Source organism: Schistosoma haematobium, chromosome 2, assembly GCF_000699445.3.
Source record: "Schistosoma haematobium chromosome 2, whole genome shotgun sequence".
NCBI lineage: Eukaryota > Metazoa > Platyhelminthes > Trematoda > Strigeidida > Schistosomatidae > Schistosoma > Schistosoma haematobium.
Window position 1 is genome coordinate 36,249,912 of NC_067197.1, and position 19,051 is coordinate 36,268,962.

At 33.8% G+C, this 19,051-nt stretch overlaps 1 protein-coding gene across 2 annotated transcripts in view; it reads left to right on the forward strand.

Moving 5' to 3' along the window:
- MED13L (Mediator of RNA polymerase II transcription subunit 13-like) overlaps nucleotides 1–18,663 on the forward strand; it is a gene marked incomplete at its 5' end in the record, with an annotated part of 30,050 nt that extends 11,387 nt beyond the window's left edge. Inside the window, 10 exons of one of the 2 annotated variants that reach the window (XM_012938255.3) lie at nucleotides 146–1,151; nucleotides 2,327–2,538; nucleotides 3,872–4,084; nucleotides 4,505–4,802; nucleotides 5,510–5,967; nucleotides 7,367–7,654; nucleotides 10,942–11,347; nucleotides 13,778–14,298; nucleotides 15,789–16,265; nucleotides 17,159–18,663. In XM_012938255.3, coding sequence (XP_012793709.2) covers nucleotides 146–1,151; nucleotides 2,327–2,538; nucleotides 3,872–4,084; nucleotides 4,505–4,802; nucleotides 5,510–5,967; nucleotides 7,367–7,654; nucleotides 10,942–11,347; nucleotides 13,778–14,298; nucleotides 15,789–16,265; nucleotides 17,159–17,581 — 4,302 coding nt within the window. In that variant the 3' untranslated portion in view covers nucleotides 17,582–18,663. Of the gene's footprint in view, nucleotides 1–145; nucleotides 1,152–2,326; nucleotides 2,539–3,871; nucleotides 4,085–4,504; nucleotides 4,803–5,509; nucleotides 5,968–7,366; nucleotides 11,348–13,777; nucleotides 16,266–17,158 lie in introns of both variants that reach the window. The other variant, XM_051215071.1, reaches the window with a different exon arrangement.
- Nucleotides 18,664–19,051: the final 388 nt, after the last annotated feature.

Sequence of the window (19,051 nt, forward strand, 5' to 3'; positions counted from 1 at the left end):
GGTACCGTGATCTGATAATTTTCGATAATTTGAGCATGGCAAAATATATGTAGCTGCAAAACCTTAATAAAAATAAAAAATGGTTATATCTCACCATTTTCATGAGTGTGTTTATGACTAATTGATTCGTAAATGTCTGTTTCAGGACTGGTCTTTCGTTCAACCTTGCGCTGCCTATCTCGGTATGACAAGTAACTATCAAATCCCTCATGACGAAATTTCATTATTCGCAAAGTCTCTACCTCAGCTGAAATGGTCATATGACCATCGTGCATCAAACCAAAAATCTGTCACATCAGATTGTTTAGATCCACATTTTACACCTAATGGGTTGATTGTCAACACTGGGAATCAGTCTGCGACATCTAAGTCTTGGCTAATGTCTCCCAATTCTTTTCCTCTAACTTCATTACATCGAAATGTTGCAAACACTGATAATAAACCTTGTTCACCTCAACAACTGAATGAGTCTGGGACTACCTATTCTATCACAGGGTTTGTGAAGTCAGCAGATTGTACGAATCCTAATACCAATTACGTAGAGGATTTCACAGAGTGGTTAGCCAGCCTACTTGAAACCAATGGACTTTTAGTAAATTTAATCCTTTCAGATTCTATGCTAAATTTATTCAAAGACCATAATTTTGATTCCTGTAACATTTGTGAATGCACGTCATCCATACTTGGCTCTGAAATTGGTCTTTACTTATCCAATTCAATATCTACAACGTCACCTTGTAGTAGATCAGGACGAACAAACACTTCAACTTTTGGAAGTCATGATCTAGTTGGCGGGTCTGGGTTCCATTTTACACGAGGATGTAAATGTGGTTTCAGTGCTGTGATGAACCAGAAATATGTAGTTAATGGAAATCTATTCTATGAAGATGAGATTGAAGTAACCCGATTGTCTGTTCGGTCTTCTTTGAGTCAGAACAATGAAAATCCATATACTCGTCCACCGAACTACCGGACACGTCCAGGTTGGTGGGTAACCAGTTCTCATCCTTCTGTTAGTCATTTGCTTTTACTTCAACGGATAATGAGTAGCGTATTTGAAGAATTTAGTGTACGACAGATAACAGATCAACTAAGATGGAATATGTTGTCGTGTGACCAAGTCATTAAAGAAAATAAACTAGAATATGATGGTAAGTTTGAGTGTTCATAAAGTATAAGAATTTCATGTTTATGCCTTGTCCGTTAACACCTCAAAGATGTTCCATCATGACTGTTTGTTTATTAATTATGGAGTCAAAAGTTATTGGATTTAGTATTCATAAACTTGGAGTTCTGGTTGACTTATTTATTTATTTATTTCAACACATAGATATTGGTACAAGGAGGCACCAAATACATATGCGCCACACAAATCTCATTCGATATGTGTGAGGGCTGTGACACTGCCCGGGTGCCCAAACCGACTTTACCAATACCTTTAATCAGTTATATATTAGCCAGCCTTTTTTAGAAAAAATTATAAACACATGTGCCCATCACAGTGGATGCCAATCAAATTAAGTTCATCAATTTAGAACTGAAGTAGATCAGTACTGTACTTTATTCCAAAATACCAATTATTAACCGGTAACCGGAAGAAAAGCATTGAAATAATATAGGGGGAAGAAAAATGGCATCAAAAATATCCAACTGCATATTTTCTGGGTTAACGTAATTGCGTTATTTTTATCCACGTAATAAAACCGAATTCACGTGAGTCATATCAGCATTGAAATTACAAAACTATCGCATTCATTAAGTGTAGTGAGTTATGTATGTGAACCAATTTGTTACTATAGTATTATTCTCATCAATATTCATCTGGTTTTCATTTATTTCAGGAAATCACAAGTTACAAAATGTTTTGATTTAAATAGGGCTTATGTACGTTACATATCAGGTTATTACTCAACATGATTTGTGGATTTTGATAGCTTTAATTTTGTTGAGCAGAAGTTTTTGGTATAGGTTTTGTGCTTCATACTAATCACTGGGGAGATATCTACGAATATAAGCCCTCTAATACAATTTCATACTAATTAACTTATTAGTTGCATTGTATTCATTAATTGATTCATTAGTCCCGATCACCACTGACTGTAAAATCATGAAGTACAATTCATCTCAATGTCCTATCATTATTTAGTCTAAATGTTTCATGATATTTTAGCTGTGATTATTAAGGCTTTCTCCTTTCACGTGTCCCTTTCCAAAAGTCGGAATCTTTGCCTTTTTTGTACTGTTTCTTGACGATCCTAATTGCAAAATTTATTTTACTTTACGTTTCTATTTAAAGTAATTATTTTTATTGATCTAACTTATTCAGATGCTTGTGCTCTAATTTCGTCGGCTATTCGCAATTCCGTTGAAACAGTGCGTCCACGCAGAGTAGTTGGCCATGTTGACAATATTGATTCCATTACCAATGGTACACCTCATCCGGCTTCCGAAACTGGTGCGTATATTCACCCATCTTTTTTTCTAAAAGCTCATTCTAAGATGCCTCAAAATCAAAACGACCAGATTCGCTTATTGACAGTAAGTAGTTATGTGTCCGTCTTTATAGTTTTATTCAGTGTTTCTGCTGTGATTATTAAAAGTTTATTTGCCGTTAACGTCGGCGGCTACTGCATTTCATATGTGAACTTAATGTAATTAATAGACTTATACTTTGAGAACATAATATTATTTCTTTTTTGCTGAGTTCTCGGTTGATGGGTCGGCATGAAAAATGCATTTCAGTAACAACAAGAAATATCCAAAGCGATAATCAGGCTAAGTCAAAGTATTCCACTTGTCTAGTAATGCCCAACGGGTATTATTTTTCCCAATATTAATTTCTGCAGAAAACAATCAGTTTGTTTCCGTAGAATCGTGAACAATTTCTGTATGATTTACTATGTAATTGATTTATTTTAGTTCGTCAAGCTTAACGATTCAGATAAGCTTATCCTTTTTGAAATTTTTAAGCATATTTCAACACTTACTGTACTTATTTCCTCTCATGCAAGTAGTCTCTGTTATCATAACTGTTGAGGCCAATGCATATACTCGAACGTTAATAGAGAGCGATATATGCATGTCTCGTAAAAGGAAAAAAAGTAGTGTGTAGTTGTTTCCGTTTATTTTAGATACTTGCTTGTACTGTTGAAGTTTGATGTTTGTCATTTCTGGACGCTAGGTATTTTGAATTTTACCTAAGTACTATAACATTCTTGGTTTCCTTGTTCATCATTGTTTTTGTCATTCGAATCTAAATGTAATTGGTTTATAAGTGTGAAGATGAGGTTCGTCACACCTATTTATTTATTATGTTTGCGAGTACCCTTCAGTATTTTAGAATATTTTCGTTTGTTATTCTGTGATTATGTCAATGTCTATGACTGTCGTTTGTTCTTGTATTGAATTACAATATACCATATATAATTATAAGAAAGATGAATGACTGTAGCAATGATGATGGATATAATAGATCTCAGTAAATCACTTTTTCTATGGAAAATCTATCGTTTCATTGTTTTCAGAATTTGCTACATAATTACTCGGTTGCTAAACTAATGAACGCATCTTCCTTTCAAGACATTTAATGTGTAAATTTCACATAATTCTCTGGTAATCTTTTTAGTAACAAAATGCTTGTTGGTCTATGTACAAACCCACAATTAATCCATGTAAAACTGTTATTGTGTTTAGAAATAGGGTTTAGTTCGGCTAGATTGTATTGGTTCCATGTAACTTATTTACTTATGTTTACTTGAAATTTTTCTTCTCTTTGGTGTAAAACTCACTTTTTGATTGCTAAATAAGGGTTATACTTTGATTAGATATTGAAGTATGTACCTCTAAATATGCATTCGTTTTTTATTTCCAGACAATGCGTCCTTGGCTTCAGGAGGCCATTTCGTCTACTCGTATGTTAGAATCAAACTATACGGTTGATGGACCATTAACTTGGAAAGCATTCCATCAACTTGCTGGTCGAGGCTCTGATGAAACTTGTAAACCTCAACCGATTCCTCAGTTGCGCGTTAGCAGTTGCGACCAAGAAAACTTGTTAATTTCTCCATTCGCTCTTCGTGATTGGGTAATGTTTGCCGTCTTATTTTCCTTCAAATATGTTCCCTATTTTGCTTATTGCTAGTCACGTATATTTTTATCAACCTTTTTCAAAATTATTTTACGAAACCTTAGCGATCGAATGTGTCTCCCTCAGTTGCATTGCACGTGTATAATCGTGTTTGTGAAAAACTTGATTAAATTTGGCTCTTCTGAGCCTATAGTATTATCTACTTTCATTTCATATCGAAATTAAGCTTGTGTTTGTGTTTCGTAAGTTTGGTGGTTTTAATGATTTGTAGTGTAAATATCTCTATGATCTTTAGGTTTGTTTTGAACTATTTTGTCAAGGTTATCTGCTATAGTTAATTTCATACATGTCTATACACAGTTTGTTGTTTTGTCTGTATTTATTTATAATTAGCCCTTTTATTTTATGGTTTTATAGGACCGATTATCACTATTTCCATTATCGCGACCTAAACGTATTGCTTATGCTGTGATCTTGCCTTCTGACTCTCATATACTCTCTGATTTGACATATAGTATTCCTAATGTTCTGATGTCTGAGGGCACCGATGCAAATTCTTCATCGACCTCAAACTCACTAAGACGTACTCTTATTGATTTTCTGAAAGAACTGTCACATACCTATGAAGCTTGCCATCTTGGCCAGCATTTCCCGTATTACAAACCAGAAGCAGGTTCTCCTGATACAGCGTTTATACCCGTCTTTCCAAATCCAGGTAAGCTGTTTATTACATTTAGTTTTTGGTTTTTATAATTCAAAACGAATAAATTATTTATAAGACTAACTCCACATCTAATCATTCCTTCGAATGACAGTTTAATTTGTCGAATAGTGTGTTAAGGACACAACTTTCCTTTAAGATGTCTTTAGTTAACTGTCCGTAGAATAGCAGTCTGGCGTTTCTTGCTTGTTAAGTAACAGTCTCGATTATCATTGTTATTAAAGTTATGTACATAGATTTGTGATGAAATCTAATAAATGTTTGTCACCTATATTTTTGATAGTGTCGTTTCTAAGTTAAAAATATCAAGACTTTCATAATTTCCTTCTACCTACAACAGCATTCCGTAAAAATGTTTCTGTCTATGAGGTTACAAACACACCGCCAATAAAAACTAACAAGCAAGTTTTCTTGCTTACAGACTCCAGTGATCTGATACAAGTTACAGTGTACAGCAGTTTTGGTTTGGTTAACTTGGGAGTCATATTGTAAACTAGTTCGTCAATTTCGTTTACTTGACTTATTTAGTAATCAGTAGGTTGTGAAAGTAGTTGGGATATTAATTTTCGATATCATTACATATGATAAGTACATATGATATGACGTTTAATCTCAGTATGTTAATTGAATATTTCATTGATACATCTATCGTAGAAATTCCGATGTTATAATCGATTTGTTTTTTAACACCTGCATTTCAGAACGTCTTTCAATATCAGAATCTGATAACTTCGTAAGTATTCATCCGGATCTTCTGAAAACTCTTACAGAACAACTAGGTAATCATTCACTATATGGAGAATCAATACTACGAATTATTCAAAACTACGCCTGCTCTTCAGTGAACTCCGCCATAGCTGCATTGAAGAAACATGGTGTTGCTGTGGAGTTTAGTTCTGATACGAATCTTCGCTCTGCCTTGTTCCCACCTTTTGAATCAATAAAGTCAGAGAAGCCTAACGTCCCTGTAAAAATCAGTCAAGATGATATAAAATTGAATATTGTAAACCGACTTTCAGTTCCAAGTAGAATGGATAGTAGCTGCTCTGTACGCTACAGTAATGGTGATGGTTCCTTCACCACATCCTTGGATACATCCTCTTGGGGAGCGGGGAGTGATGTTTATTTAGTAATATACATTCTAAATCCTTTCTGCTACGTAAGTAATTGATTACGTAACAAATACCCGCTTCTATCAATACTTTATCAACTTTAAAAGTACACTATTCCTATTCTAAGTTTCGGGAGTCAAACAAAATATCTTCTGGATACTAGCCTCACCGGTTGATGAAAGTTGCTCCTTGTTGATTTTAGTCGATTGATCATCATTTTTACACTCAATAATTTTGGTCATATTTCACAGAACACTTTTTCTGTATTCCATCTAACTTTGAACCAAATGGTATTTAAGATTATTCTATATATTTATTGGGAACTTTTTCAATATTGGAACTTTTTTTTTCTAGTATTTTTTTACCCAATTGCTTAAACTTCATCTGCGTATTTGTTCAAGAAAAATATTCTTACATGTTTTGTCACAATTGAGACATATCTGTTAGTTATCACCCTATTTAAACTGAATGACTTTACATATGAAACCATTCGTATTTTTTCAGATCATATAATCTTGTTTTGGCCAATCTCCTAGTCATTTGATGCATATTTTGCCTTCTGTTAAATTAGATATACGGGTAGGATGATTGACTACGTACACTCCTAGTCTGAACTGTTGTATAGGTAAAATAACTAAATCGAAGTGCGTTATATAAAGCTGATTTACAACTTGGCAATCAAAGATTTAACTGATTTTGAAATATATGGCTGAAGATTACCGTAATCAACATTTTCTTACCTATCTTAATTGTGTTTTACATTTTAAAATTAATTTGTACAATATGTAGAAATCACTTCCATATTCTATGTAAATATTGTAATCCAACTGGTTTGATGCTAACAGCCTTGTAATTTGACATAGAGTAAATTTTAAAAGCAAACAGTTATAGCTTTACTGTCTAGATATTGTTGCTGTACTGTAAAGCAAGAAAATGTATTGATTAGCTGTGTATTTTTAATTAACACCTGTAGATCCAAAACCTTGATATAATAATCTGATCATGGACTAATTTTTATGAATAACTGTGGTTTATTCAATCACTGTAGGGTCTTACATCATTTTCCTTGCCGAGTCTATCCGCTTAAATATTTTACAAATTTTTATTCAGTCATATTTAATAAAGGCAGAAAAGTGACAAACAGATTACTGACTAAATAATTATTTTGGTTTAATATTATAGTTTGTGAAAGTATACACAAACATCATAGTATGTTGATAATCCAATAAATTTCCCGTAATGTTTTCAAACGACAAATTTCACCGATCACTTTATCCTTATTTACAATCATCGGGCCATGAACATAAATGATTGTAGGATCTATTATTTGAATAATATTAATCAGCATCGCTTCAGGGATCTCATTTTTGTATAAGTCCCACTGTGTGTATTATAATGTTTGCATCACATTGATCTCAGTATTTATGTTCTTTTATTTTATTTTAGTTGTATGATATCAGTATGGAGCTTGGTCGTCTTGTTATGCAGTCATTAGTCGGTTCTGCCAATCATATATTGAATTCTTTGCCTGAATCGTGGCGTGCACGTGTCACTACACAAATTTTATCAGTTGATCATGTCATGTCTGACTATTTGCCCCGTTTACGACCTTTAGCACTGGCAATTTACACATCTGTGAATCGTTTCATTGAGCCCAGTTTAATAAATGCAAATCGTACATTAACGGGTATAGGTCCAGCAGCTGAAAAGGAAATTATTTCAAATGACAAAGACGTAAGTTAAACCAAAGTTTAATACTTCCTAATGCTTCGGGTAGTTGTTTAACAATCCCTTTTAAAAAAAAATCATTGGCCATCTTTCCCATCACCTACTAAAAGCAGAACTTTCATTCGGTCAAGTTTCAAATTGTTCTTTTTCTATGTGTATGATTCCGTGTTAGTGGTTTCTGTAGAAAAATACTATACTGTTGACCTTGAGCTTATTATTAGCAAACTAGAAAATAAAAGCAGCAAAATTATAGCGGATAAATAAATTTGATATTATTAATGAACCTTTACACGTTGCGTTATTTATTATAGTAAACGGAGAGAGATTAGGTCTAGGTATTCGGAGTTAGGTTAAAGTTATAAATAACGATTAGGGTTTTCGTCACGAATGAACGTCAGCTATAATGCAATGATGCTTTATTATCCTTTCAATGATAAACGTAGTTAACAGAGTAGCATGTTTGAGGAAAAGTGGTTTCGGGGTTAGACCATATGGCATGCAACCGTTGAGTTTTATTTCCAATTCAGATGTCATGAACATCAGTTCGACCAACTTGATTAGACCATTAAATTTCATACATGAAATATTGCTTGAAGCTAAATACATAGATATGTATTTGGGTTACTGAGTAACATTTAACTCTCTCATAATCAATTACTGTATCGTTTGCGGATTTTGCCAAGAAGATCAATTGCTCACCATTAATGTTGAAAGCTCATTTTATTTACAGTTTTCTTTTCAACTCTCTACTTTGCAAACATCGTGCATATTTTTATTCTTTGTTATTGTCTGTTTTTTGTTGTTGTTTTTATTTAATTTTATTAGGGTGAATGCTATTGATTTACTTTAAATTCAATTCTCTTTTCTTTTGTATGTAAAGAAAATAGTTATTTGTTAGTTGTGAACTAGTCAATTAACCTAGCCAGCTCTCTATCTAAATATAATTGAAATGCACCTTATATGATTAAAAATCTGTTCAATAATGATATATTTTATCTAGGTTGAATTTACTGACCTGTAATTATTCATTAACTGGTAGAAACAATTGAATTTGTTGTTATCATCATTTTGTATTCCTTATTCATAAGAAATAATGAATATTAAGTATCATTTTGTGTTTTTAAATTCTTCGCGTGTCTACACAACGTATCATAAATAACAGATTATATATATGTGTATCTGTTAGTCACTGACCGTGCTTACTTAAAACACACCTAATGATTGTCATTATTCATAATGAACAAATTTAGAAGCGACAAACTTTTCTATTGAACTGTATTAGTTCGCCGCAACTTTAACACTACTTTTATTCTCCTCTAAAATCAATGTTTGTCTATAAACTAGAGAAAGAATTTTCTCGAAGTGACTTTATTAAGTGTAATTCACACATATACACACAGTACTTACAGGTACAACTTCATATAGTATTTATTTAGTTTTTACATGTGCTTGTTATATTTAGTAGAATAAACTCAGAATGATAATTTCTTGTTTTATGCAGAAATTTGTTTTCTTTTTGTATAGCAGCTGTGTTGTAGATTGCAATGAAATGTTAGCCATTTATTAAATATTGCTCGTAGTTTGGTATCCTAAGGTGGTATGATTAATTATTTTGGTTAATTTATTGCTGATTATAACAGTGGGAATACGCTACTATGTCAGTCAGTCAGTAACAACGTAGAACTTCGTATGTACGTACATCAGTTCGAGTTGCCACACCACATTAGCACAGAGATGCAGTGGTCGATTCAAATCCCGTAGTACTAGATTGTATGCTGTAATCAGAAAAATTAGGGTTTGAAGATGTTATTCAAGGAGTATAATCCAGTGAAATAAATTTGGAAAGATAAAAAAAGGGACATGAATTATTCAGAAAATTAGAATCTGGGAGAACACAAAGAGGTGGGTGCACCTGCGCCATTGCAAACGATTTTGAGCCATGTCATTCAGGGTCTCTAACCATCGGTTGCTATCATATCGCGGTCCCCAACCAGGTAGTCTACACCTACCAACATGACTCAGTCTACTTGTCAGTGACTTCATGGACTTGTGCCATGTTTTGGTCTGACCGCCCCTAGTTTTCTTTCAATCTACTCCTATACAACAAAGCATCGCACATCGAGGCAGTCGGTGGTTGGGCATACGTAACACATGTCCTAGCCATCTCAACTAATGAAGTTTCACTACGTCATCAATTGATTTGCCATCCTTACCTAGTACCTGTTTCCTAACAACTGCATTACTTACTCGATGGTCCCAGGATATACGAGCAATATTTCGAAGACACTTATGATCAAATACACTACTATGTATATCTAATGCTTGTTCCAACTATTTGAAATCTAACAATCTTTATAAATAGATCAAATAATTAGGTGGAAAAAAGTGGCAGTGAACACAGCAGACTGAATAAGTTAAGGGATGAAATTGTTTATGAAAAGCTGATATGGCAATTTGTGAAGACTTGCATTTCCCCCTTTTTGATATTCAGGACTGATATTGATCAGTTAAACTTACACAATTAACTTCATATCTGTTGAACAATTTAGAGGCTGTCTGGTAACAGCTTGATGAATAATGTATTGGTGTTTAAAGGGTTACGTACTGCGTATAAGTTCAGCTGACGAGTTTTTGACAGAACGAAACCCAACTCTTGGATTCCGTGGCTAATCGTAATCCATTTATTTTTACTGGTGTATTTTTCCTGGAACATTTTTCCATCTCACCGATGTTAACAATATGTTTGTAATTATTTTGTATTTCAAGAAATATTAAAAGAACTATGTATCACTGAATGCTTTTATGAAGTCTGAGAAAAGCCTACACTTTTTAGTCCCATGAAATATTTTTGTAAAGTTAATTGTTCTTAGTTCCTACCAACTTTTTGCTACCCGTATACTCGATGAATAAGTTTTGAATTGATGTGAAGCAAATGTTTAGTGGTTAAAATGTGACTTTCAACTATCGGGTTGCCACCTCACAATTGTCTCCATATATTTAAGTGTAACCAATTACATCATCCTCACCAATATTATAGTATGGATCAAGGCTGTTTACACAGACTTACTATTCATCTTATTAATTTCATATAGATAATCTGGTATTTGACAGCTTGAGGTGATACGCACTTATAACAAGCTATGTGTTGGTTATAACTGTTTAGCTGTTCTTGGTTATTTACTATTGAATTGTATATTAGTACTTAGTCGTATGTATAAGTTTAATTGTCGAATTTTCGCACTGTTATTTTTTAAATATATCTACCTTTACACTTTTAAACCATATCAATTTAGAGCTTCCATAAACGAACTATATTTGCGCCTCCATATACGCTCATGAACTCACGTGATGTACTCAGTCAACTAGATATTTCATCAGAACCTATTGACCGGTCGTCTGTTTTATTTGTTGCATATTGTCTTTCACAAGATCAACAATGGCTTCTTGCTACATTTACAGATGAACAAGGTGGATTATTAGATCATACTTTAATTAATATTCGTGTCCCAACAAGATATTTTACTGAAATAGAAAATCAACGTTTTCAGCCAACAGAATCAAATAAACATATATTAAGCCCTCGTCGTATTGGGCTTGCACGACTTTGGGATTATATTATTAATTTGATCAGTCAAACTGCCAACGCTTGGCGACTTGTAGTAGGAAGAATTGGTAGGTTGGGACAAGGAGAACTAAAAGGTTAGTTTCATTCTCTAGAAATAACTATTTTACTCTGATGGGTATTACTACATAATATTTGCATTTCCGAAGATATCTGAAACCTTTATTTTTAATAATATATTAGTTTTTTGAAGATATTATCCAGAAATTACATTTCGTTTTCGCAAGTTTATCGTGTGATAATTACTTAATCTTCTCGTTTTTCTCAGAATTTGTGTTATCGGTTACAAAAACCTCGGGAATATTAGTTAAATATCCTTCAAAAACCTGATTGTCAACAGCACCTTAAAATGTAAGGTCATATAAAGAGTTTCCAGTGATCCCTTTAAAAATCTTGCTGATAAAGTAAATTATCATGCGAATAGACTGTAGTTCATGCCTCATTCTTTTCCTAAAAGACTTCATTAAAAACCTGTTCCCGTTTAAACACTATTACTCCCTTTTTTATCAATCAGTCTTGTCATATGCCACACAGAACCTGACATATATATGCCTCGGTTCAAGCTGCCACACTACATTAGCAAAACATGATAAAAATATCAAGACAAATCTCAAAGTGATAGAAGTAATAACAGTATCAGTGGTAGTGAGAAAGTTTAAGTATACAAAGAATAGTATATGGAAATTTTAGGATTTAGGTACTAAGATAGGGTAAAGGAAGAATGCATGTGGGTCATTCTGGACGATTCACTTGAAGCCTCTAACCAGTGGCTACGATAGTCGTAGACTCCTACAGGGTACTCTACACTTATTAACATGACCCCGTTCAGTCGTCAATGATATTATTGACTCATTTGGTTCCCGCAACTTCCTTTTGACCTACACCTACACATGATGTCACATACCGAAATAGGTCGTAGTAGAGCACCGGTAACATCTCAACCACCTCAGTTTATAAAGATTCACTAGTCCACCGACCGACTAATCATCTTTACTAGTTACCCTATGCCTAGCCTCAGCATTGGTCACTCGGTAGTCCCAAAATACTTTAGTGGTGCTTCGAAGATACTTATAATTAAATACTAGTAACCTACGAACAGCCTCTATTCTTTACGACCATGGTTCACCTGCATAGATTAAAAGGGAGCGAACTGCTTTTCAGTAGGTTAGTTCGACGTTCGCGTACGCAACAGATGATACAAGTTGACAAAATCCAGCCGAATTTACTAAATCCATGTAGAGATTTCGCCAGACACTAGCCCACCAGGGCGGGGGTGATGAAACATCAACATGCTCAGCTGCATCACCCTCTATCATTACTTCAGGTGTTGACAAAGACTGATCTTGAAATAGCGTTTCGCATTTAGATAGAGACTCACATCCCAGACTCTTGCATTGTTGCTTAAGGCGGTATAATGACAGCACTTTGTCAGGGTCTTCACCAAATAGAACTCATCATCTGCAACAAGTGAATTACCTAGTAGGAGAATGTCTCTTGAAAATCTAAAAGATGAGAGCTGTCTCCAAAACGGTGTCTATGATAAAGTTGAATAAAAATGATGAAATTGGACAGCCTTAACAAACACCACTTGAGGTTCACAGTTCTTGCGACAATTCGGTATAAGTTCTAACCTAACCAGTAATGTTCTAGTCGAAAACCTGTACAAGGTTGATGTATGCCCTTTGATCCCAGGAACTTCACAGAACTTCTCGACCAACGGGATCGAACACTTAAGATCAACGAGTATATTTTTACACATCCACGTTGTTATCATCTCTTTATTACGGTTATGACCCAGCTATTCCTATTGCTTAGTATTCTCGGACACCGATTCACTCGACAAGTCCCCAAATCAGAACACGGTTGAACAGGAAAGAGATTATATTCCAGGTAACAAGGTTGGATGGAAATAAGAAGCCAGTCAGAAGCACAATAGAGAAAACGTTAGTATATTTATAGTTTTTACATGAGAAGATTCTAGAGTATTCCCCAACTATCGACTAGTGCTGATTGGATAAGAATTAGCCAGTCAGCGTGCATTGAGCATGCTTTAATCCAGTCTATGTCCCGCTAACACACGTCTAGGTCTAAAACTAACCTCGTTTACCTAAATTCGCTTCTCATTGACTGTATCTAAGCGTGTGATGACTATAGAGGCTAGTATTTTGGACACTATATTAATTGACCTGATTCCTCTGTGATTGTCACAAGAGGATTTTTATCCATTCGTGTAAACTGGAACATTCAGCAATCAAGACCAGTCAAATGGGATTACATCTAGTCCCCACATTCTAGCTAATATGTTAGTGATTATAACTGCTAAAAGTGAACCACAATCCTTGGAAATCTCTAAGTTAATTTTTCAGAACTTTCAAAGCTAATATTTATTAGTGCTTAAAAGAATATCTTGTCGATACTTAACAATATTTCACTCATTCACTGTTGCTGTGAATAAGTAATATGAAACTTAATATCAATTGTTTTGAATCGTTCGTTACTTTTTGTAGGTTGGAATGGACTGTTAGGACGCAAAAGCCTTCAGGATGTAAATAAATTTTTTCGAGAGCGCTGTACTGCATGTAGTATATCATCTTGTGTTCCTTCACATTCGTCATCCATTAATAATGGTTCTAAGCCTATGTTAAATCTAGTCAATAGTTTCACTGGAGCCAGTAGTTGTACTCATGAACTCCCAAGTTTAATCAGCGCGTGTCTTGTTTCTCTCGAACCTCAAAGCACATTTCGTGTATATCCTGGTTTTGGTTTGTGTTCAGATGAATCATGGACGTACGGAGGTGGTGGAGGCGGTAGTAACGCAGGTGGTGGTGGTGGCTCTGGAAGTGCAGGTAGCACTGGTGGTAGTGGTGGTCTGAGTAACGGCGCTAACAGTGCATTTTATGGAGCCAATGCTTCACCATTAGCTATGCGTATGATGTCACTTTTAGGTACTCCAACAACGTCTACAGAAACACCTAGTGCAACCCATATTCTTGTCTTTCCTACTAGTACTTCAGCAAGTGGTGTGTCTGTAAGTTGATTTTTCATTTAGTATTAAGATTTTTGCATACAAGTTTGTTTGTTGTACTTAAATCGTACTTTTATAAATTATTTGCTGTCATTTGAATGAGAAGTTGAACAGGTTTCCATAAAAATTATAGTATTTCAATTACTGGAAATTATGCACAATTTCAAACCCCGTTTATCGACACTTGTTCCATTCTCTAAATAATTTTTAAGTAGTGTCTTACATCTATACTTTGTGTATGATCCATAATTTTGTTGTTAGGAAACAACTATTAGTGTATCTATGGTTCTAGTTTTACAGACACGTGCTACCATAATAGCCGCAGTTGAACGTGTAGTTCATAAGTGACTTTTATAAGCGTTGTTTTTTCTAATTTTAGCCACTTGGCTTCTCATCAGAATCTATTTCTGTAAATGCTGCCTATCACTTCATATTCTACTAGTGTCCTCAATTTTAGGTGATAGTTTTTTCCCACATAAAGAACAATTCAGATGGTTAGAGTTTTCAAGTATTTCTATCCAGTCTATACATACATCGACTCGATAAACAATGGTGTAAAATGGGTTTTAAAGTCACTAATTATGTACTCGTAGGTGTTATGTGACATTAAAAATTATTATGATTGGTATAGACTGTTGTAGAGCATAGCTTTGAGTGCATTTTTGCGATTGAAGTTTGTGAATGTTAGAATAGTGAACAAAGTCTTGATCATTGAGTGAAGCTCTTTGATACTATGTGCCTGTCAAATAACTACTCATGATATAGAACTACGGACACAATCCCTCGTATGAACTCTTGTCGAACAGCAAGACAACTAACCAGCGGAATAAGTTTTGTTTTTCATAAAAATAACATATTTCCATACAAAATATTCGATGCGAAAATAAACTCTTTATTTGACATCAAATAAGCGATAAAAGGGGTAAGAGTTTTGTCGGTCAATCATTTTTGCCGATTGAATTAAAACTTTGTGTTCTTGTTAGCTGCCGCATCATAGACGTATTTACACATAATTTTGTTCAAGATAACATACAATATCAATCTGTATCTGCCTACTCTTCCTCTCATTTTTTTTAAATTGTCAAAAGATGATATACTATTTTGACCCGTTTGTCCACGATCTTACGATTTTCAACTTCCCTGTCACTAGTTCAAATCTCGCTCTACCCACCTCGACTTAGTTAATTTTCCACATCACGAATGAAGTATACAGTCAAGTGAACAAGTCTTAACTAGATTTCTTTACTTTTAAATAGTCGGTTAAAACGTCCGTAAATATGTGTATACGCATGTATGCAGTATTTTAACGATAGTTAATTATTATTTTTGAAGCAGATAGTATTATAAACTCACATGAACATAAGTCTGTATTTGATAGATGAGTAACTAAATTTATTAAATGTTCTTCTTGCTTAGTTATTTCCCAGAAATCTGATTTATCAATTATTTGTGGTTTAATGGTTTCAACATTTTTGAGCCTATTTAATTTTTAGGAACATGAGCCTTCAGGATTAGCTGAAGTCATCTATGGGATGGGGTCCGATGATATGAATGTATTTGACTGGCTTCTTCCCAACGATCCTGGCCTTGATGATCTCGTTCCTCCAAACGGATCAACAGCAGAAATGTTGGCTGACTTCGGTAATCCATCTGAATTAAATTTCGGCTTGTCCGACCTAGGTCCACCTGTTTGTGTCAGTGGTGTTAATGATGGTACGGGGAAGTCATCTAATGGTAGATTAGGCGATGGTAGTGATGTTTTGCATGGACACAATGAGTACGCTGTCGGTCTTCATGACAATCGGGGACATGGGTGTTCTGATGTTATGGGTTTACGTGGACTTGATTCTGGACTACTGGATTTGGGACCAAATCATGTAAGTAACGTTGGAGGTTATTTGAGTGAACATTCATTCAGTCATGCTATAAATCCTCTCAACACAATGCCATTCGGAATACATGATCCTACAGTAAGTAAATTGTTCGTGTATTCATTTGAATTTCTCTTTGTTTTGATTTAACATCAGGTTGTCTAACGTAAACATCAGGATTAGCATATTTAAAACATTGTAGTCTCCTCATGTCACACCTGTTAGTTATACAACAAACGACTGCTTGATCAATTCTTAACTGTTTTATAGTCTCTGATTTGTCCAAACTAGTGTATGAACTTAAAGTTGTGGTTTTGGTTTCTTGTACTTTGGTCACTAAGAAATAAATTACAAAATGAAGCAATTTCATCATGAACGATAAAGGACATTGTTCATGAATCGCGTGTATTTATTCGTTATTAGTAGTTTTATGATTTCTGTGTAACATTCATCATAATTATAACATTTATATTGTTTTTCTATGCTGTTTATCGTTTTTCTTTATAATTAGACGTTTTTACTTGGTTCTCTTAATTCGTTTCATAGTATGTTTTTACAGTAAACTGTAATCTTAGATAACTTTGGTCTAACAAGTTGAATATACTACGTTAAAGATCGGATTTGGATTTGAAAGGCGACAATCCCAAAATCTAGTTTCGACCAAGGTTTCTTTTTTAACCTTAGTTATTGTCATTTGATAATTGTAGAGATATTTTGCTTCGTTCACTTAATTTGTCATAATCTAAATGTATTGAGATACAGGGTAGTTTTACAATAAGGTGGCAAACTGCAGTTCTCAGTTGTATGATAATAATGCTCAGTATTGAATGATTGTAGTAAGATTAAAACGTATTCATAAAATGCTACTGGTAACTGATTTGGTTGGAAATGTTTCGGCAATCCGTCTAACACGTATACTTTTGATCGAATATCTAATTTGTTTTGTGTATTTCGTTTTGTTTACTATTAAGTCTACCATTTTTACTACTTAGGATGAAGTGGGAAGTTTAATGCAACAACCCTTGGCCATGGGATATTACATATCTACAGCTTCTGCTGGTCCACTGCCCTCGTGGTTTTGGATTGCTTGTCCGCATTCCAAATTTCAGTATCCAGTTTGTTTGAAGTCTGCTCTGCATTTGCAAACTACACTGGTTGGTGTTGATGATGCTGCAGCCGCAGCTCCTCCACCGACTGGGGGTTCAAGCGGTCCGGGAGTTGGACCGTCGTCAAATCGTCCGGGACATCTTCTAGATTCAAGCAGCACATGTGATGTATTAAGATACGTTTTAGAAACATATAATGCTTTATCTTGGTTAACCATTGATCCAACAACAAACGATCGTAGAACTTGCTTACCTATTCACATTCTTTCCTTATCACAAATATACCAGGCTTTTGAAGCATTCACTTGATTTTATTGCATCTCTGTAATTTATTTGTAGATATTAAGTAATGTCTTTTTTTTTTAAAAAAAGAAATGATGGCAGCTTGTAATATGCCAGTAAATCTTTCATGAAAATTTAATGATTTCTCTATCATATCCCTTATTATTTACATTTTATCCTTTCACTTATTTGTTCTTGCCAGTTTGTAAATTGATATTGTTTATTTCCATCAGGGTAGATATTACTTAATCATAATGTTTATGATAATAATTGTATTACCAACCATTTAATTATGTTTATTGATTAACCTTACAGATATTTCATGTGTTAGCCTATTGTAATTTTTTGTACAGACTTAGTGTTTATGCTTTTCTTTCCTGGACAATATATATATATATATATATATATATATATATATATATATATATATATATATATATATATATATATATATATGTTGAGCTAGATTTTCGATTAGTCGTCTATTTGTGTGCCTTGTTCTTTCTTAACGTGGACTTTTTTGTCAATAATGAATGTGTATGTGCGCTTTGTCCATTTCATTTCCCCCCCCCCTGATTTCAGTCTCGTAAACTGACATCAACTCTCAACGCTCGAATTCTAATCGTATTTTATTAATATTTCCATTGTTGGTCAATTTTGACTGTAAATGTATATAAAGTGATCATTTTATTCTTTACATAGAAATAATTAATTCCGAATTGATTTGTTTAAAAATCACTATTGTTTAACATAAGTCTTTTATCATTGTCATGCATTCCATAGTCTAAAGCGATTATATTAGAGCCAGTTACAATGGATTAACTTTGCCTTTGCTTTGCTAAGCAGTGGTTTTACTTCAATTGAAATATCACTTAAGATGATTTTGTATGCGTATGTGTCATTTTCAGCTTTTATAACTAACCAATAGATTGGTTAGATTTGTAGCAGTCTGAAGAGTAAATCAATTAGTAAATGAAATATGTATTTCACAACAGCATTTAGTAAAAATGATAAATTCTACCGTTTTGTGTGGTAGTTTCTGAGAACCTTTCTATGCGATAGAAAAACACAAGAAAATTATTTTACAGATGCTAACCTCATTGAACTCGTAATATTCTTGACACTACCATATGATAATTAGAAGAGAATCAACTTTAATTATGACTTGTTATTTTAAACTCATTTTAAAAGAATAATCGAGTTGTGATAGTTAGGATAAACTTAGTATAGAATTATTTCGATAATATAAATTATATGAGACTATTTGAGAAATTCGATTCTTCTTAATAACTGGAATTTCATTAACACTAACATTCATATTTTAGTTGGGAAGTCGTACTTTAGGATTAGATATTGAAGTATACTGTCAAAATCTATTCAGTAGTAGTAGCTAAAAAAAATCTAAATCTGAATTAACTACAATAATGGTGAAATATAAAATACAAGGAAACTGTGATGTTGTATACATTACGCATTGATTAAGTTACAGATCAACAT